Below are 21,277 nucleotides of genomic sequence, written 5' to 3'. Positions count from 1 at the left end.
ATTAACACTATAAACACTATAATACTGACAACGGTTCAAAGATGCAAGAAGCGCACTCGGAAAAGGTTCACAATGGAGTTGCTTTGCTCTTTCCCAAAATAATGCATTTACTTTTTCCTTTCTTACGTTTTCCTTTTTTTTTTGCTTCGAGTTAAAGGTGAATGGTCCAAAAGGGGGCGGTCCCTGGTGATCACGTGGTCACGTGGTGCTTCCTGGTTGTTGTCGTGACGTAGCCTCGTCAGCAGTGTGCAGCATGCTCTGTTTGTGAATGTGCCGTCACCATGTGCTGCTGTCCTCAGGAATATGTGCAATTTTGCGTTTATTTCTGCACAATTTAAGAAACCAACGTTTTTAAGGGGAATATATTGATTGTTCATTTTTCGAGGAGTTTAAAAATGCCAAGGACGCCGTCTAAACTTCGTAACGCTTAGCACTGATCACTCGTAACTGTCAAAACGTGTGTTTGTGGAAGAACATGTTGAGACGTGTTTCCGTGGAGACCTGACCAGCTAGGAGACAATCAAGAAATGGATTACAGTTTTCCTGACCGACTGTTCCCGACGTACTTCAGCTCCGGACCCCCGAACTGCGGATCCAAACACACCGCCGGAGGATGGGGCGAGTACAAGGGGATACTCAACACATCTGATCAGGTACCATGGAATACTCAACACATCTGATCAGGTACCATGGAATACTCAACACATCTGATTAGGTAACAGGGAATACTCGTCAAATCTGATCAGGTACCAGGGAATACTCCCGCATCTGCTCAGAGAATACTCAAAACATCTGTTCAGGGAATACTCAACACACCTGTTCAGGTAATACTCAACACATCTCTTCAGGGAATACTCTGTTCAGGCCTAAACACACCTGATCAGGGTAAAGAACACTGGTATTGTTTGGACATATAAGGGGCCAGGGTTAGGAAGAGGGCAGGTACAATTTCTGCTGATCAGTCTCATCCTGCAAACAACCTCTTTGAGCTGCTCCCCTCGGGTAGGCTGTACCGTGCCATCAGGACAAGGACCTCAGGACACCAAAATAGCTTTTTCCCTAAGGCTATTTCTCTCCTAAATCAATGACTGCATCCCCCCCCCCCCCATACTTCCAACAGGAGTCTGAATTTGACTATTTTATTAATCCTTAATTTATTTAACTGTTTTTAATATCATGGCTTACTAGAGCTATTCGCATTTTACTGTCTGTCTGTCTAGTTTTGTGTTAAGAACTGGATACCAAGTCAAATTCCTGTGTGTCCATTGATGCATTTGGCTAATAAAAGCGATTCTGAAGTTGTATGTTATCTGCCTATTCTTAGATCAATGCTGGACTCACCGATCACGTGTCCCTGGGGGGCGGGGGGGTCTGATTTTGCGGATGAGACCATCTGCTGTTCTCGGGTTATGGGATCAGATAACGTTACCTTCTTGTATCTTGTCTTGTCACGTTCTTTTGAGAGTAGATTAGGTTAGCAGTACCCACTACCAACTCGAAATGTAACTATTAGTAACCTTCGATGTCGACTAGTTTGTTGGGTACGTCCATTAAAGTCCATAATGTTTTAGAAGTCCAGCATACTCTTTGGCAGATGATCATTTGTGACCTGCATGTTTTGTGTAATGCCTCCTGGATATGCCGGTGTGTTCGAGTAGTGTAACGGTAAAGGGTGACGTTGATGTTCTCGGATGCCAGTGTTGAGTTGTCTGTGGCTCTCTGCAGGGAACATGCAGCGAGGCGCATCTGAAGATCCTACCCAGACGGCAGACTGGAGGAGACATCTGGGCCCCATCGGAGCCTCTGGTGCAGCCACTGCTGCCGCCCGAACCAAGTACGTTAAGAAGGTCTGACAACCAGTACGTTAAGAAGGTCTGACAACCAGTACGTTAAGAAGGTCTGACAACCAGTACGTTAAGAAGGTCTGACAACCAGTACGTTAAGAAGGTCTGACAACCAGTACGATAAGAAGGTCTGACAACCAGTACGTTAAGAAGGTCTGACAACCAGTACGTTAAGAAGGTCTGACAACCAGTACGTTAAGAAGGTCTGACAACCAGTACGTTAAGAAGGTCTGACAACCAGACCTTCCCGACCTACCCTAAAGCAACACTGACATAGCAGGATGCATTGCCTAAAGTTGTTTGGATGCTCGTTGATTTATAACAAGGAGAGGCAAAGTTGTGCATTACAATGCAAACACGACAATAATTGGTACCAATCTGGCGCACTTAAAAGAGCAATCAACTGAATAAATTCAGGTATAGCCTATCGGACACGCAATCAGTGCACTTGCAAATGAGTGCCTGCAAGTATGATTGATCGTGGTGTGACATTATTTAACCATCAATCTACTGCAAATACGACCAGACAGATGTACATTGCTACTCAAGTAATAACAACCAGAACGTTAGGAAGTTACTAAAAACCAAACCAACCATTAGGTTATACAGTGGGGCAAAAAAGAATTTAGTCAGCCACCAATTGTGCAAGTTCTCCCACTTAAAAAGACGAGAGAGGCCTGTAATTTTCATCATAGGTAAACCTCAGCTATGAGAGACAAAATGAAAAAAAAATCCAGAAAATCACTGTATGATTTTTTTTAAGAATTTATTTGCAAATTATGGTGGAAAATAAGTATTTGGTCACCTACAAACCAGCAAGATTTCTGGCTGTCACAGACCTGTAACTTCTTCTTTAAGAGGCTCCTCTGTCCTCCACTTGTTACCTGTATTAATGGCACCTGTTTGAACTCCTTATCAGTATAAAAGACACCTGTCCACAACCTCAAACAGTCACACTCCAAACTCCACTATGACCAAGACCAAAGAGCTGTCAAAGGACACCAGAAACACAATTGTAGACCTGCACCAGGCTGGGAAGTCTGAATCTGCAATAGGTAAGCAGCTTGGTGTGAAGAAATCAACTGTAGGAGCAATTATTAGGAAATGGAATACATACAAGACCACTGATAATCTCCCTCGATCTGGGGCTCCACGCAAGATCTCACCCTGTGGGTTCAAAATGATGACAAGAACGGTGAACAAAAATCCCAGAACCACACGGGGGGACCTAGTGAATGACCTCCAGAGAGCTGGGACCAAAGTAACAAAGGCTACCATCACTAACACACTACGCCGCCAGGGACTCAAATCCTGCAGTGCCAGACCTGTCCCCCTGCTAAAGCCAGTGCATGTCCGCGCCCGTTTGAAGTTTGCTAGAGAGCATTTGGATGATCCAGAACAGGATTGGGAGAATGTCATATGGTCAGATGAAACCAAAATATAACTTTTTGGTAAAAACTCAACTCGTCATGTTTGGAGGAGAAAGAATGCTGAGTTGCATCCAAAGAAAACCATACCTACAGTGAAGCATGGGGGTGGAAACATCATGCTTTGGGTCTGTTTTTCTGCCAAGGGACCAGGACGTCTGATCAGTATGACGGAAAGAATGAATGGGGCCATGTATTGTGAGATTTTGAGTGAAAACCTCCTTCCATCAGCAAGGGCACTGAAGATGAAACGTGGCTGGGTCTTTCAGCATGACAATGACCCCAAACACACCGCCCGGGCAACGAAGGAGTGGCTTCGTAAGAAGCATTTCAAGGTCCTGGAGTGGCCTAGCCAGTCTCCAGATATCAACCCCATAGAAAATCTTTGGAGGGAGTTGAAAGTCTGTGTTGCCCAGCGAAGGCCCAAAAACATCACTGCTCTAGAGGAGATCTGCATGGAGGAATGGGCCAAAATACCAGCAGCAGTGTGTGAAAACCTTGTAAAGACTTACAGAAAACGTTTGACCTCTGTCATTGCCAACAAAGGGCATGTAACAAAGTATTGAGATGACCTTTTGTTATTGACCAAATACTTATTTTCCACCATAATTTGCAAATAAATTCTTTAAAAATCAGACAATGTGATTTTCTAGATTTTTTTTTTTTTTCATTTTGTCTCTTATAGCTGAGGTATAACTATGATGAAAATTACAGGCCTCTCTCATCTTTTTAAGTGGGAGAACTTGCACAATTGGAGGCTGACTAAATACTTTTTTGCCCCACTGTAAGTGAAGGACCTGTATATTCAACCTGACTAAAGTGTCCCTCACTGGTAGAGGGCTTTAAATGTATTTGTATAAGATAGTATTCTGTTGAATTTTTAAAAGATCTGAATGAAAAGATGCTTAAGCTGTTGTTGTTGTTATTGTTTCAGCTCCACCGTGGCTCTTGGATTCTTCAGAAACGACAGACTTTGGACAACATGTGAGTTTAAGATGTCTCTTTTGGCCATCTGTCCCCATTGCACGCTAAACTGAGTGCTAAAGCTTTAGTTATTTAGCAGACACTTTTATCCAAACCTTCAAAAATATACAGTACATATACAATGAAGCCTGCTCTAAGAAGCCTACTTGTAGACTCTTTACGTGGTGGTCTGGGGTTCCTACTGGTGGGCGTGGTGGTCTGGGGTTCCTACTGGAAGACTGTGGTGGACTTTGTGGTCTAGGTCTACTGGTAGACTGTGGACCATGGGGTCTGGGAGGCCTACTGGTAGACTGTGGACCATGGGGTCTGGGAGGCCTACTGGTAGACTGTGGACCATGGGGTCTGGGAGGCCTACTGGTAGACTGTGGACCATGGGGTCTGGGAGGCCTACTGGTAGACTGTGGACCATGGGGTCTGGGAGGCCTACTGGTAGACTGTGGACCATGGGGTCTGGGAGGCCTACTGGTAGACTGTGGACCATGGGGTCTGGGAGGTCTAGACTAAAGGCTCTAAAGGCTGTTTGTAGGATAATATCAGATCTCTAGAATCTGAGCCCTACTGTTCATTCAGAGATGTCGTTTTTTTTTCCACAATTGTTTTCTCAGCCAAATCTTAAATCACACTTTTGTCAATAAGGGTTAGTGCCTTCCATAAGGGTTACTACCTTCAATGAGGGTTACTGCCTTCAATGAGGGTTACTGCCTTCAATGAGGGTTAGTGCCTTCAATGAGGGTTAGTGCCTTCAATGAGGGTTAGTGCCTTCAATGAGGGTTAGTGCCTTCAATGAGGGTTAGAGCCTTCAATGAGGGTTAGTGCCTTCAATGAGGGTTAGGTGTTCCGGACACCTATAGTATAACAGTCTATGTGGATGGTGATTCTCCATCTGAGCTTGAGTGGCAAGTTCTTCTCATCCGTCTGACTATTGCTGGTGTTACTGTCATGAGGAAAAAGTCTATAAGACTAAAACAGAAAGTAACCAGATGTTTTCTGTGTTCCCAGATGGAGTACTTCTACCTGAACCACAGCGGTGACGCCTTCGGCTCCGTCGGTGCACTGCTTCAGGAGCACTTCTACCTTGGCCTCAAACGGAGAAAGGTGGGAGAAGGAAAGTCAATCCATCTTTTATGCGTACGGATGGGCGATCATTCATCTAGATAGCAGTTGACAGCACTTCAGTGTGCAGATGTATCCAAACAGTTCTACTCTGAAACTACTTTTAGTTATTGAACAGGGAAACTACTTCAAAAACGGATGCCTCCCAAACATGGATGTATTAAAGAATGCTCCAAATGCACACGACTCTCAATAATCAGCCTTATCGAGAGGGGTCTGGTTGCAGACTCATGGATGAAATCCACTGTAGAATGGAAACACGTCACCTCCACTATCTACGACGCGCCTCCAGCCACTCTGCCCTCTATTGGACTAGTACAACACTCCAAGCGATGTGTATCTTTCATTTTACTTTTGTCGTGAATAATTTGTTGAGAAGGCTGCAAATCCATGTAGCCTACACATTATGGTCACACATAATGTGATTTGATCTTCGATCTAACTGATCAGTATAGCTACAAAAGTACAAGGCCGACGAGACCTTGCACACATGGTAATCATGTGGGCCCCTCACTGAGAAGACGTCCATTATACAACCCTGAATGTGTGGTGCATTCTTCAGGGCTGGAGGAGCGACGCGCTGAGTCTGGGCTGGACGGATGACTTCCTGAGCAAGCTGGGACACAGGAAGTGAGTGGGAGGTCTGGGCGGCTGCCAAATCTATTTGAATTTAGGAAAAAACCTGGGTTAGATTACGATTACATGATGCCAGATTAGGTAAATTTAAGATTACATTATTAGATACAGTTAGGATTACATTATGCCAGTTTAAATTCGATTTAAGATTTCATTATGTCAGATAAGGTTTTGGATTTTTTTTTTAGCAATTTCCTGAACAGTTTACTTTGTAAAATTCAGAAGATTATATAATAATTAACTCTCAATTAAGATTCAAATGGATTATTGATATATGGTATAAACATAAATTACAAACTTTCTGTCTCATAAAGAGTAGTTAAGGTGTAGAACCCCCTGTAGGTATATTTAAACCACAGACAGCAGCGTAGGTGGTGTAATGTTGGGGAACGGGGCCGTTTGCCCTAAAGGTGGCAGGTTTAATTCATTTCTGTTTTTTATGTACTGTTTTAAAAGACGTATGGGATGTACTTAGGATGTGCATAGCTAGAACTAAACTGTCTACTAGTGTAGTGTACGTAGCATAGCTAGAGCTAAACCGTCTACTAGCGTAGTGTACGTAGCATAGCTAGAGCTAAACCGTCTACTAGCGTAGTGTACGTAGCATAGCTAGAGCTAAACATCTACTACCCTAGTGTACGTAGCATAGCTAGAGCTAAACTGTCTACTAGCGTAGTGTACGTAGCATAGCTAGAGCTAAACCGTCTACTAGCGTAGTGTACGTAGCATAGCTAGAGCTAAACCGTCTACTACCCTAGTGTACGTAGCATAGCTAGAGCTAAACCGTCTACTAGCGTAGTGTACGTAGCATAGCTAGAGCTAAACCGTCTGCTAGCGTAGTGTACGTAGCATAGCTAGAGCTAAGCCTTCTACTAGCGTTGCATAGGTCTCAGGGTCCACGTGCTCTAAGAAGGGCGTCCCCTCTTCCTCACTGCCTCCTCCTCCCCCTCACTTCGTCTACCTCCCTACCTCTACCTATCCTCCCTCTACCTCTTTCTACCTATATATCACTCTCTCCCTCTCTCCATCCCTCTGTCTTCCTGTATGTATCTCTTACTCTGTCTCAGTGTTGTGGTTTGTAACGTGTGGCTCTCTGTGTCAGGTGCGAGCACTCGTATCTAAACCCCCGCGTGGTTGCCTACGACAACCTGCTGCGAGACGTCCTCCACGACATCCCCCCCACCCTGCTGGGGGCACTGCTCCAGGAGGAGCTGCAGCAGAGCGGCCAGCGGCTGCTGTTCTCTGAGACGGCCACCGGGGGAGCCCTGGCCCACGCCGCCCTGTCCCAGGACCCCTGGCTGCTCTACGCTGCCGGGCCGGCCTCCAGCCTCCTCAGTATCCTTCATCACCTTACCCAGCCGCCACGTCGGCCTGTTGTTATCGCTCCCATGAGAAATCTACAATTAATACACAAGAAGTCTCTAAGTGTGTGTACCGGGGACTCCTTGGTAACGACGTTGCGGACCCCTTTAACATGCTGCCCCAGACTTCCAGCGGGTGTCGCTGCGGTCCGAGGAGGGGTGTGCCCCCCGGCTGGACCCCAGCAGGAAGCCCTCCTGCGTCGACCTTAAAGGGCCGGTACGCCAGATCAGCGTCTCCACCCTGCTCTCGGACTGTACGTACGGACGCACTGTGTGCACTGTGTGGGTTCACGTTAGGCGCCCTTTCACACTGAATACATTGGTTTGTTTGTTTCTCTACGCTAACAAAAAAAATAGTATTCCTGGAGCCAAGTTGTACTGTAAGCCGACAAAAAAGAGTTGTCATGGTTCTAGCCCGTGATTTGTTAAATCTGTTTAACCAATCACACTCAATCTTTGCCCTAGTCGCCGTTTGGGTTGAGCAATTTAACCACTTTAGAATGGAGAGCGAACTAAAGCGCAGAGCCCTTACCGACGGCTAAATGGGATCAGGCTCCGGGCAACCATAGTGTGTGTGTGGGTGTGTGTTTCAGGTTGTGTGGCTGTGCGCTCCGACTACCTGTGTGGTGTGTGGAGGTTCAATGAGGTGGACAAACCCAAGGTCCTGCAAGTCATCACAACCAAGCAGCCAGCGACCTGCATCACAGCCAGGTAGAGAGAGACACACACACACACACATGCACAGAGTGTGCAGTATCATCAGCGCTGCTTTCTCAAATAGTGCTGCGACTGCAGTGTGTTCAGTCCATGTTCCTTAGTCTCACTCCACGAGTATTGAACACTTGTGTTCCAGTCCACATGTTCTGGGTGAGGTTCTGCTGGCTGATGAGAGTGGATCTGTTCACCTCTGGACCGTCGGCAAAGGGTGAGTGTGTGTGTGTGTCTGTATAATGGATCTGTGAGTGTGTTTACAATGGATCTGTTTGTATAATGGATCTGTGTGTGTGTGTTTAATAAATCTGTGTTTAATGAGTGTGTCTTGCTGTATAATGAGTGAGTGTGTGTGTGTGTGTGTAATGAATCTGTGTATAATGGATGTGTGTGTGTAATGAATCTGTATATTGAATGTGTGTGTGTAATGAATGTGTCTAATGAGTGTGTGTTATGAATCTGTTTATAATGAGTGTGTGTAATGAATGTGTCTGTGTCAGCATGACCCAGGTGCGGCGGGAGGACAGTAACCTGTACTTCAACGCCTCGTCTCCTTGGCGATGGTGTGAGTTCTCGGCTCACCCCAGAGTGATGCTGTACAGCGACCGCACCGGGATGGAACTCACCGACACCCGGGTACCACCGTACCCTCTGGCACTCCCTCACTGCCTCCCCTTCCTCCTCACTGCCTCCCCCTCCCCTCCTCCTCCTCACTGCCTCCCCCTCCCCTCCTCCTCCTCACTGCCTCCCCCTCCCCTCCTCCTCCTCACTGCCTCCCCCTCCCCTCCTCCTCCTCACTGCCTCCCCCTCCTCCTCACTGCCTCCCCCCCTCCTCCTCACTGCCTCCCCCTCCCCTTCTCCTCCTCACTGCCTCCCCCTCCTCCTCACTCCCTCCCCCGTCCTCCTCCTCCTCACTGCCTCCCCCTCCCCTTCTCCTCCTCACTGCCTCCCCCCTCCCCCCCTCCTCCTCACTGCCTCCCCCTCCTCCTCACTGCCTCCCCCTCCCCTTCTCCTCCTCACTGCCTCCCCCCTCCCCCCCTCCTCCTCACTGCCTCCCCCTCCTCCTCACTTCCTCCCCCCTCCTCCTCCTCCTCACTGCCTCCCCCCCCTCCTCCTCACTGCCTCCCCCCTCCCCCCCTCCTCCTCACTGCCTCCCCCTCCTCCTCCTCACTGCCTCCTCACCTCGTCTACCTCCCTACCTCTCCCAATCCTCCCTCTACCTCTCTCTACCTCCACATCTCTATCACTCTCTCCCTCTCTCTCTTCCTGTATGTCTTCGTCTCTGTACATTTCTGTCTCTAACGGATGGCTCTGTCCTGTGTTTCTATGGTAACCAGGCTGCCAACGCCCCCAGCTTCACTCTGTTCCGGATCAGTCGGTCTCCCCAGTGTCGCAGCGGGGAGAGGGTGGTCCTTGGGAGATACCTGGCCGACGCCAATCCATTCCACCACCTGGTCACCACACAGGTACCCACACCTGACCAATCAGAGCAGGAGTCCTTAAAGACAATCACAGCACTGGTTCTGGCTCGAGCCAAAACAGGTTAGGGTTGTTTTAGTCATGGTCTCAATAGTGTTGCAAGGTATACCAGTTCTGGAACTGTATCACAATGACCTGCCATTTAAAACGTGCCATACCCCATGTTGTGAGGACCGGTCTGTCAGTAATGAGAGTGTCTTAAGCCTTTTTCCTGCTGCTACCTTTGCTACATTATCAACCAATCATATTAGATAATTTCCTTAAAGGTGCAGTCTGTAGAACTAATTGGCAAACTGCAGAACAAACCTGAAGGAATTATATTTATAGGTATGTTCGTAGTGCGTAAGTGCGTAATGAATGCATGTAAAACTTGTGTTTTGGTGACCTAGAATGAGGCCTTTATATCTCAATAGGTTCCTCTTCCATTAAGCCCGCCAACTACACCCTGGTGTCAAATAACCTATTTCAGTGGTGTAATGCAAATATTGATTCATATTAATAACAATCAATTCGAAGAAACTAAATATTGTGAAAACAAGGTCTACATACCATTACTCTTTCCTCATTGCATTCGTAGCTCATTCCAACACAAGCCAACATGGAATTAAAAGGACAGCTGGCACTTGTTGGTTTCTCTCTCTCCCCCCTGCAGTACTCTGCCTACATCATGGATGAGCGTTTCCCTGTTCTGCCCATGCTCAAGTGGGACCACATGATGCAGGCCCCGCCCATCTTTGCTCAGGTCCTCCCAGGCCACGCCTCCTCCTCTGTGGGCGGGTCTAGCAGCACCAAGGTTGTGATTGGCTCCCAGAGTTCACAAGAAATCATCATGCTGCAGTACTCAGGTCATTCATTTACTACTGCAAAAGGGCTAATTAATTGACTACTGCAAAGGGCTAATTCACACCAAAGCTGGCTTAGCGGCTATTAGCGCAGACAGGGGTCCGGTGTCAAAATTGAAAAATGAACAGTGAAGTGAATGATGCGTCCTCTTAACAGGCCAGATTATACTGTACTACTTGTTTAAAGAAGTCCCTTCTGATGACTGTGTGCAGTATGTAGTAAACAGGGTTGTATACTATAACCACACGCATATTAAATTACAGACATAAGAATAATAATGTGTGTGTGTGTGTGTGTGTAACCCTGTGTGTGTGTGTGACCGTGTTTGCGTGACCCTGTTTGACCGTGTTTGTGGGACCCTGTGTGTTTGACCGTGTGCGTGTGTTTGTGTGTGTGTGTGTGTGTGTGTGTGTGTGTGTGTGTGTGTGTGTGTCACAGGAGGCTCAGCTGAGCCGTGTGTCAGCCTGGGTACTCCTCAACAGCTCCTGAGCCCCAGAGACTCTCTGGACCACCTGCCGGTCCAGCTGCCCCACCGCACCGAGGAGAGCCGCCGCAGGCTGGCCCTGCCCGCCGCAGGTAAGACCTCCATCCAATAGGTGGAATACAGTGCACCCTGCCCCAAGCCACACCCAAACCCAATGAAGCCGGGATACGCCACCTTTCTAAAGATTAGTGAATTCAACTTGTCATTACGAAGTGTATCCCGCTAGCGCTGCGGCAGTAAGAAGCGGGCAGAAAAGCTCTGGTGGGTGGGATGCACATAGACTGCACAACACATCTGAGACTTAGGACATTTCTTAAATTTGAGGATGAGGAATAACAAAGTATGACTTTAGTTGACTATTAGTCGGGTTGGATAGACTTGTTCTGATTGGTCACCATGTTGATAATACAGTAGAGGAGGGTCCTGACTGGTCACCATGTTGATAATACAGTAGAGGAGGGTCCTGATTGGTCACCATGGTAATAATACAGTAGAGGAGGGTCCTGACTGGTCACCATGGTAATAATACAGTAGAGGAGGGTCCTGACTGGTCACCATGGTGATAATACAGTAGAGGAGGGTCCTGACTGGTCACCATGGTAATAATACAGTAGAGGAGGGTCCTGACTGGTCACCATGGTAATAATACAGTAGAGGAGGGTCCTGACTGGTCACCATGGTGATAATACAGTAGAGGAGGGTCCTGACTGGTCACCATGTGGATAATACAGTAGAGGAGGGTCCTGACTGGTCACCATGTTGATAATACAGTAGAGGAGGGTCCTGACCTCTCTGCGTGTGCAGGTATGACATGTTTCCCGGGGAGGCAAGGCGGCGGCGGCGGCGGCGGCGGCGAGGACTCTATCTGTGTCCTCCAGCTGACCGAGGCTGGAGACGTCTTCTACCAGGTCCTCAGACCGGAGCTCGGCGCCGGCCCGGACGCTGCAGGCCAGGACCGCCCGCCGCCGCCGGGAGAGGAGGCAGGCGGGCGCGGCGTGCCCCTGTCCCAGCGAAGCGCCGGGGAGCCGTGGCAGGGTCTGGTGGCGGAGGACACGGGCAGCGAGGAGGAGATGATCGGGCCCACCCAGCCCTCCGCCGGGCCGCCGGCGGTGGTCCCGGAAACCCCAGAGAGGGGCCGCGGCTCAGGCTCCTCCAGTGAGGAGGAGGGGCTAGGCGGGAGGCGACGCCGCTACCTGGGCCTGGAGGTGGTGGTGAACGAGGAGGAAGGCCAGGCCGGCGCCGCGGCCCCGCCGGTCGCCATGGCGCTCGGGGAGAAGGGGGAGGTGGCTTCCTCGGCCCGGACGGACTGGACGGCGCCGCCCAGCGCGCCGGTCGCCGAGGCGTGGAGGCGCTGGCTGCAGCAGCTGCTGAGGTGGAGGTCCATGGACTGGGCCAAACCAACGGCCCAGAAACGACGGCAGGCGAAAAAGGGGGCCGCTCACGATCCGATCACGGAGGACCGCCTGCAGAGCCTGAGGCGGGCCCTCGGGGAGAGCATGTTCAGCCGCTCCCTGCTGCTGCACAGCGCCACCTCCCTGCCCGCCGTGGCCCTGCCCCAGCTCCCGGGCACGGTGCGCACCAAGGCCTGGAGCGACGCCCTCAGCCAGCGGCTCACCGTCTCCTGGCAGGGGGAGGAGCAGTGGAAGAGGTGGTGGGCGGACAAGCTGGGACTAAACAGGAAGGAGCGAGCGGAGGCGCTGAAGAGGAGGAGGAGCAGGGACAAGGCAAGGAGGAGGAGCAATCGCTCCCTCAGCGGCTCGAGCCTGGCCAACCCGGGCAGCTCCTGGGGCGTGTCCGACCCCGACGATGCCGCGTCCCGCTGGTCGGAGCCGGGCTCCCCCAGGTCCACGGTGTCCCAGTCGGGCCGCTGGTCGGAGCCGGGCTCCCCCAGGTCCACGGTGTCCCAGTCGGGCCGCTGGTCGGAGCCGGGCTCCCCCAGGTCCACGGTGTCCCAGTCGGGCCGCTGGTCGGAGCCGGGCTCCCCCAGGTCCACGGTGTCCCAGTCGGGCCGCTGGTCGGAGCCGGGCTCTCCCAGGTCCACGGTCTCCCAGTCCGCCCGCTGGTCGGAGATGGACTCCCCCAGGTCCACGTTCTCCAGAGCGTCCCAGCTGCAGCACTGGTCTCCTGGCTCCCTGCCCAACCCCAAGGTTAGCCCTCCCAGGGTTCAGAGGAAAGGGAAGGCCAGCCTGATTGATGCCTTGTGTTTTTCTAGTGGAGAAGGGCTGGTGTTAAAGTGCAGATCCTCGAGCTCTTGATGTTGGAGGCGATGTCTTCTTTGGGCTGTGCAGTGCGTATGCCAATGGTTGTAGAATTGACTTTGTTGTCCCATGGGTTCACCCGGGGTGCAGTGGTAGGTTATCTGGTTCTCAATGCAGGCATGCAAATTTGTCACATTTGGGTAAAAAGTTTCCATTTTGAAACAGAAATGACATAAATCATGTGGATGATTTAACCCTCTATTTGGGGGGGGGGGGGGGGGGGGGGGGGGGGTTTGATGGAGTACAGTTCTGAGAAAGCTGGATGCCGGTAAAGGCGTCGTTGAGACACCGGTTTCCCCATAGTGTAGTTTGAGAGGTACGCATGTAACTAAGGTTCTTTGAATTCGGGATGATGTACGTTGTGACCTGGGTAACGGAGGGCGCTATCCGCCCATTAGCAGAAAGGCCCCTGGTCCCTTCAGAATATTCTCGCCCAGATTCTGAGTGACAAGAGAACTCATGCGGAATTCATAGAACCATAGTGATGCGTAACTCTTCTTCTGTATCACTCCTACTGACTGGTAGAGGCAATGCTTTAGCACTCGATGACTAATAACAACGAAGTCACAAGGAATCCTGCACCCAAGGCATCCTCCCCCGGCCCGTAGGGCCCCTGGGGGGCGCTGATGCATGGCCCCCTCGTGCCCCCTCGTGTGACGAGGTGTAATCTGGTGTGTGACGAGGTGTAATCTGGCGTGTGACGAGGTGTAATCTGGTGTGTGACGAGGTGTAATGTGATGTACCTGATGTTTCTAGGAAGGCCCTCCTCGACACCCCCGGCTGTTGGATGTGGAGGAAGACCCGGTGCCCCCCTCCTCCTACAGCCAGCTGGTAGCAGGGGGTAGCATACCCTCCGACCCCAGGCCTCCAACCCCCGCGCCTCCAACCGCCGGCACTCCTGCCCCTGGGCCTCTCATCCCCACGCCTCGCACACCCAGGCGGTCCCAGGTATCCCAGGCATTCCTTGGCAGACCTGGAAGCCAGTCCTCAGCGGTCAAGAGAAGGAGGGCTCAGATGGGATTTTAATCTTTAATTTTACTTTAATTTTTGGTGTAACTACGCCGAGGGAGAGCTCGATGCTTCCTTGAGGCATGCAGAATGTTGTCACCGTACGGACTGACGGCGTGGACGCCAAGCCTCTCAGAAGTGGCCAACTGGATTAAACAGGATTAGTTTTGGCTAGCAGTCTCTGGATTGGATGTAAAGTACCAGAGGGTCCGGCCCTCCTGCTGGGGGGCTCCAGGGCCCTCCTGCTGGGGGGCTCCAAGGCCCTCCTGCTTGTCTCCAGGGCCCTCCTGCTGGGGGGCTCCAGGGCCCTCCTGCTTGTCTCCAGGGCCCTCCTGCTGGGGGGCTCCAAGGCCCTCCTGCTTGTCTTCAGGGCCCTCCTGCTGGGGGTCTCCCGGTCGCAGTAAGTCCACTGGCCCCCCGTCCTCAGCCTGGAGGACAGGGGGGGGAATCGACCCCATGTTATTGATATGTTGTTAGGATTACGATCTGTGTTGCTGCACAGAACCGTCCGGACTGCTTGTGTCCTGTAGAGCGCGGCTCCTCAGCGGCAGGTCAGACTCTGAGCGTCCAGAACGCTCTGGCAGCCCTCCACCCACCACAGCTGGTGGTCGCTTTGTTTGGAAAAAGGATCACCGACTGTGATGCTAAGAGTTTTCCGACAGGGCAGTCGGTCGGTCCCGCGGGAACACTGACAGTGGGAGAGATTAAACCGCTGTGGAACTCCTGGCTAGGGCTGGGGATATGATCATGTATATCCTCACAACAATATCAAAAGGTCTACCCTATACATTTTTCGATATAGTTTCTAGCGCAATGTCAAAGAGACCATAGTGACGTTATTATAATGAAAGTCATATTTACTATTCATCAAAAATTAATATTAAGCAAGAAAATGCCCTCACCTTTATTGTCATGTATTGAATTCACGCATACATTATCTTTTACCATGGGGTAATTTCTTTATTTCGACAGCAGTGTTTGTACGTCAGCGTCTTGTCTGGCCTGAATGACGCCTCATGACTCAGCCTCGTCTGCAGCCTCTCATCAGAAGGGTGTGTGGACACACCTTGCTTAGTTTCATGATGTCATGACTTCTTTATTATGATGCATCGTGCTCGGAATTTTAAGCCTTTAAACCGGTAAACGTTAGCATCAAATATTTTATTTGGTGTCTTTGATTTGTCCTCTTGACAAATTTTTACCAAAGTGAACTTTAGTTTTAATAGGAGTCATATTTGAGGTGTGACCGTGCTAGTGCCTTAATAAAACCTGGTTCTTAGTCACGTACTTAATATTTTCTGGTTTGGTCTTGGTTGCTGAAATAAGTGTGGTTAAAATGAGGCAAAAATAGACAACAAGTTTAAAAATAAAAGTTTTTATAAGATTTTTTTTTTCTTATAGATGACAAAGTGGAATAAATAACATATCTACAAATAACTATTCACAGTCTTTTTTTTAACATTATTTACAGTTTTACATTGTTTTTGTATCGACATTTTTTACATTTTGTAATTTTTTTTGTTACATTGAGACTTCTGTCAACAATATTTGTCACCATACAACATTCCCTGCAAACAGGCTTAAATAACACTACATACTAGGTTGGCAATTGAGATTCACCCGACCATGCGCACCACAACCAATCCTTCTCAGATCCAGGCAGACCACATCCTCACGTTGACTTTGACAACACTCTAATGAGCAAGGCACCTTGTCAACGCTACACGCTGAGCTAGGAAGATGTTCTCACAGAGGTTTCGTCAGAGCTACTTTTCCTCTCGGGCTAGCGACCAGGCATCATAAAACCTTGCAATCCAAGAGAATTGTGCAAATGATCTACTGTTTTAAAATGCCTTGCCTAGTAGAAAACATTTTTCATAACAGTCAATACAATGGCGTTGACTAGTCGTTTGGCTAACTGAAACGTTTGGCTAAAACACCCACTGAGTTCGGCTAACCATTCGGCTGTGCTTTTGGCTAACCGGCCCACTTAGCGTTTAGCTAACCAACACAACCCCTATCCTTGGCTAACCCACTGGTTGGTTAGCCACCATGGTCACCCATTGGCTAGCCGAGTCGTTGCTCAGCCTTAACATTGCATGTGTATTCATCCATTGTTTTCAATTTGCATACAAGGGGGTAAACCTTAAGTCCGACAGTCGGGCCCACTAGAAGTTATCCTGAGATCCAGTGGGAGCATGCAAAGGCGGCCGTCATATCCTGCTCGATACTAACCTAGCCACTGAGTTAACGTGTCTACAAGTTCACCGGGCCGCTCTCTCTAGTGCAGCCCGAGGAAAGGCCGCACAACACCACGCAACAATAAATTAAGATAATCAAGATCGTTTCCAGAAGGGGGGGAAAAAGAGACGGAACAAAGGCTTTTCCCCTGTTGGACGGTGGGGTGGTTGGTGGGGGTACTGGGGGCTAGCGTCGTCGCCGAAGGTGGAGGGGGAAGTAGGCCCCCTCTCCCTCCAATGAGCTGCTCAGGCTCTCCTCCCCGGAGCTCAGGTCCTCGCTGGAGTCCTCGCTGGAACACACAGAACACAGCGTTAATAACACTGTTCGACTGTTATCAGCACAGCATGGAGAGCTGCAGTGAAAACATCTAAATTACAGTGATCAAGGTCTGCTACTCAGTGCTGAAGTCATGGAAACATGGCGGCCTTATCTTATCCTATCATGCCTGGTCATCAAGGAGCCTGCTCGTGTTATTTTCTTTACTGCCCCACTTGTGTCCAGCCCCGCCCCTAATCTGACCAATTGCTAACCCTAAACGTGACATCTCTCTCGTGCCTAAACCCCAACCAATGAGAGGCGGGTCTTGCAGCCAGTATATGTTTCTAGTGACCGTGTCAGGTACCAGGAGGGGGGCTTCGTTGTAATTTAATAAGCAGGGTTGATTAAACAAGGAAGTCCAGGCTGCCAACTTCCACTTCATTTCCCGGTTTACTGAATTTACAATTTATGTTTAAATGCAGTGCCTTGCTCTACCTCCTGAGCTAAACAGGGAATAGCACCCCTAACCCAGCTGTGTTAGTGCCTTGCTCTACCCTGTGATCTACACCGGGAATAGAACCCCTCATAGAATATATCCCCCCCGCCTTGCTGGTGTAGATGGTGTGTGATTGGACCAGACGGTGTGGTGGTGGGCTGTGATTGGCTGCTGTGCGGGCGTACCTCTGGCTGGGGTCCCAGCCCCCCTCGGGGATGGTGGGCAGGTCGGGGACGCTGCAGGAGCTGCTCTGGAGGTTCTGGGCGGTGCGGCGCGACACCACCCACAGCAGCTTCTTGTGGTTGGGCCGGCTGCAGCGCGGCGAGGCGTAGTCCGACAGGCAGCGGGCCACGCGCTCGGCCCAGCACTGGAGCTCTGCGTCTGCAATCTGACAGGAGGACGCTTACAGCTCTTACTGGGAAACACCTGGAACCCAGGGCTCTACTGGGAAACACCTGGAACCCAGGGCTCTACTGGGAAACACCTGGAACCCAGGGCTCTTACTGACTGGTTAGGGTGCTCATCTTGGGTTTCTAGTGGTGTATTTCCCGTTATAACTGGACTGGTTTGACTGGGCCCAGCAGCCCAACGCGGCTTGGATCTTCACCCCCTTTACTACAGGGCTGCCCTCTAGAAGGGAGTCTCCTTAACTGGTCTTATTGTAACCTATTTGGTTTTATACAGTTAGATGTAATGGATTAGTTTGAGACATTCAATGTATTTCAAACAGAAACAGAAGGACACAATGATTTCCAAGATGATGAATTGACTTTGACTTGTCAATAGTTCCCCTTATTTGCTTCTTTATGTCAATAGCTCATTGAAAGCCTATTGGAGGAGCTGGCAGCTAAAGAAGGCCTATTGGAGAATGAGGAGTGGGGGAAGGTACCTTGAGGTGTCTCTGCACGTGACAGGTCATCTCCCACATGTCCTCTGATTGGATGGCCTTGATCTCATGACGGAGGAGAGCGAGGGCGAGCACGGACGGCTGAGAGAGCGAGAGAGAGAGAGAGAGAGAATGAAGACTCTAAACTGTGTTTACACACTTCTGTATCCAGTGTGTGCGGACAATTACGTGGCTTGGAGGAAACTTCCTACCTTGGCTTTAGAGAACGACATGCAGCGTAGACACGCCTTTAGCTGAGCTTCCAGTTTCTCCAGGCTCAACACCTCCTTCCTGTCAGCAACACACACACTTAGAAACCCCACCATAATCATACACACTTAAAACCTGTTTGTATACACATAAACACTTAGAAACACTACACACCACACCATTATGTACATAGTTCAAACACACAAACCCGTTAAAGCACTACGCAGTTAGACTATACATTCACCGGTTCACAGGCTGGTTTCACTTTGGGGTGTATGTGTGGACTGTATTTCCTTTAAATACACGAGTGGTTATGTAAGGTCTGAGATGGCAGCTTATCAGCAAAGTTCAGTGTTACATTGAGGATCACTGATAGTCAGACATCACCTGACTCATGATTACTCACAGCTTCAGCCGGACATGTTCCCCTTATGGAAAGTTTTTAACTTCACCTAACCAACCAAAACCGAAATTGTTTTACAAACTCCATGCTGTTTAAAACCGGTTATAAACTGGTCCCTTGACCTGATCGTTTTTAGGTCTTTATAACAGGTTTTTATGTTCATCTATAGCTCTTTAGATAGATTTCGCTTTATATCTTGCTATTCATGACTGTGTTGGAACTATAAACACTGCGGTGTCATCGGCTGACCTGGACGGTGACGATTGGCCGAGGGCCACCTGGTGGTACAGGTGCAGGAAGGTTAGGGGGGTGACGGCGCTGCTGGTGAAGTGCAGCTTCTCCGCCACGATCTTCTCCATGCGGCTGAGGTCGGAGGCGGTGAAGCGGCGCTGGCCAATGCGGATCAGCTCGTGGCCGGAGGACAGCGTGGCGTCGGGCGCGCTGCGTTGGGCCGCCAGGTGTAGGCAGCTCAGGCCCACGCAGGACAGGTGTTTAGGCTGCACCTGGGAGAGGGACGCACGTCAGGTACGCCCAGACAAGGCATCGCCAGAGGATCTGGTGTCAGACTCACTTAAGACTGAACCCAAACATACAGACGTAGGGTCTATGATTTATAAAGACATGGATGGATGGATGCTCCAGGGGAGGCTTGCCCAGCCCTTGAACACCTCCGTGTCCTAGAAGGGTGTGCGTGCTACCTTCTGGCTCATGGGGTCCGGTCTGGGCAGTCTTACCCGCATCAGCGCCAGGAAGCGGTCCAGCAGGTTGACGGCCAGGACGAAGGTCTGAGTGCTGTAGCCGAAGAAGCTGCTCAGCCCCCACAGGTCCTCCACCTGGGCGTCTCGGCACTTAGCAGAGATCCCAGCGCCGTTCTGGAAGCACACAAACAGGGTCAACTCACTGACAACCAGGGGGAGGGACGGTATACCAATGAGTAGGACTCTATACCATGTCATGTAATTTAAGTTTCACAATACTGTCAACCGTAATCATGACAATAAGGTTAATTATATGAATAACTTAATAATAATTACCTGTTCTGTAGATTCAATCAAATTCAACCCTGTTTCCTTCGGTATATAATACCCTTCTTGTTCATAGTTGGCCCTCAGTTCCTTCATCAACTTGAAGGCGTCCATGTTGTTGTATTGTTCTTCAGCACAGTGTCGTCACTGCGAAAAGAGAGACGTCATGTTATGTTCACGTTATCGCAGGAGACTGAGTCGTCTCCGCACCTCCTGGCCCCGCCACCAGAGGGCCAAGCCCCGGCCCCGCCCCCCGCCCCAGCTGGGCTTTCGGTGTCACATTTCCTCCGAGCCCTTCTCCTTCCTTAGATCGAAAACCACTCGGGATTCTCGTTATAAAATCGGTGATAAATAACCCGAGTATCACAGAACTGTTTAATATAGATGATTCGTATTCGTTGAGGTCGTCAGCGGTGGTGTAAATGGTTATATATGGTTAAAGGTGTAGGAGCTATCGGTAGTAGTAGTGCATCCTGAGACGGGGGGAGGGGGACGCTTTCCATTTTCAGCTCAGCTGATCAACAGTGGTCGGTTACCATGTAATGTAAGGTATAACGGGAGATGTTATAATAATGAGAATAACCACATTCTTGATAGGGCTAGTATTAAATCGATAAGGTAATTGAGAAATTCCAATTTAGTCTACACCCAAATCCTAGTGTAAAATACCTAATCGAAAAGTGACCTTTACAAACAACAGACTGGATTTACACCATAGAAAATCATATTAAACGATATTAAAAACACAAACATAAACCTGAACGAGGGTTGATTGATTTAGCCATGAATGAAGGTGGAGGATTCTCACTTGGTTTGTTACATTTCCATGATCTTTATGATCAACGACGGAAAGCAACACAATAACGATACCCCACAAATAAATACATATTCTACCACGGGTGTTTAACATCTAAACACGGTGCAAAATCATCCATCTCTAAATATTACGCTATAACCTAATTTCGCTTCCATATTCCTGATGTTTGTTTTCTTAGACTATGTCAATGATTGACGAGTTAACCTAGTAAGAGCTGCTCTATCAACATACTCTGTGGTTAATGTGTTTTTATCTTACAGGTAACATTAGCTTCGCTTTGGTAAGATGTTTCTTGAAGTATAATGTGAAATATGTACCTGTAATTCTGCGTTAAATCCACATATATGCAGCTTTCTATATGGTAATCCTTTTCTTCTGCTGTGTCTCTCGGTTCTCTCTTCTCTTTTGTTGACGTTCAGGAGATACACGCCCACACCGTGATGGCTGTAGCGAGGAGCCAATCAGCGGGCTCCCTCAGGAGGTTCACAACCACACTGTGACGTCTGTAGTTAGGGACCAACCTACAGCGTTAAGAGGGGGCCCGGTTGGGGGGTGGGGGGAAACAGCCTTCTTTGGTGTATAACGTCAAACATTAAAGAATAAATGATGATGTATGCTCCTGTATGACACATATATGTTCGTAATATTAGAAAGCTGTATTTCTGAGGATATAAAGGTTTTTTTAAAGAAGCAACCGCTTGTAGTTTATTAGGCGTTTTAAGGCGTTGTTATGAGACAACCACATTTTTGTCGTTGTCACCAACCAATCAGAAAACGCGATATTTGGGCGTTC

The 21,277-nt window shown here is 49.4% G+C and overlaps 2 protein-coding genes across 2 annotated transcripts; one reads left to right on the top strand and one right to left on the bottom strand.

Moving 5' to 3' along the window:
* The first annotated feature begins 313 nt into the window (after positions 1-313).
* taf1c (TATA-box binding protein associated factor, RNA polymerase I subunit C) lies at positions 314-15,336 on the top strand. The gene is made up of 15 exons (XM_079755697.1): positions 314-653; positions 1,726-1,834; positions 4,206-4,255; positions 5,255-5,350; positions 5,931-5,998; positions 7,107-7,339; positions 7,491-7,619; positions 7,959-8,076; positions 8,219-8,290; positions 8,577-8,712; positions 9,414-9,542; positions 10,208-10,400; positions 10,837-10,974; positions 11,687-13,029; positions 13,897-15,336. The coding sequence occupies exons 1-15, from the start codon at positions 528-530 to the stop codon at positions 14,164-14,166; spliced, it is 3,210 nt and encodes a 1,069-aa protein (XP_079611823.1). The 5' UTR covers positions 314-527; the 3' UTR covers positions 14,167-15,336.
* A 193-nt stretch (positions 15,337-15,529) lies between these two features.
* ccng2 (cyclin G2) lies at positions 15,530-20,882 on the bottom strand. The gene is made up of 8 exons (XM_079755698.1): positions 20,802-20,882; positions 19,677-19,814; positions 19,377-19,514; positions 18,892-19,145; positions 18,242-18,320; positions 18,033-18,131; positions 17,329-17,531; positions 15,530-16,678 (listed from the first exon to the last, which is right to left on the bottom strand). The coding sequence occupies exons 2-8, from the start codon at positions 19,779-19,781 to the stop codon at positions 16,576-16,578; spliced, it is 981 nt and encodes a 326-aa protein (XP_079611824.1). The 5' UTR covers positions 19,782-19,814; positions 20,802-20,882; the 3' UTR covers positions 15,530-16,575.
* Positions 20,883-21,277: the final 395 nt, after the last annotated feature.

Source organism: Pollachius pollachius (genome assembly GCF_949987615.1).
Source record: "Pollachius pollachius genome assembly, chromosome: 18".
In the NCBI taxonomy this organism is placed as follows: Eukaryota; Metazoa; Chordata; class Actinopteri; order Gadiformes; family Gadidae; genus Pollachius; species Pollachius pollachius.
This window is presented reverse-complemented; position numbering and strand designations above follow the sequence as displayed.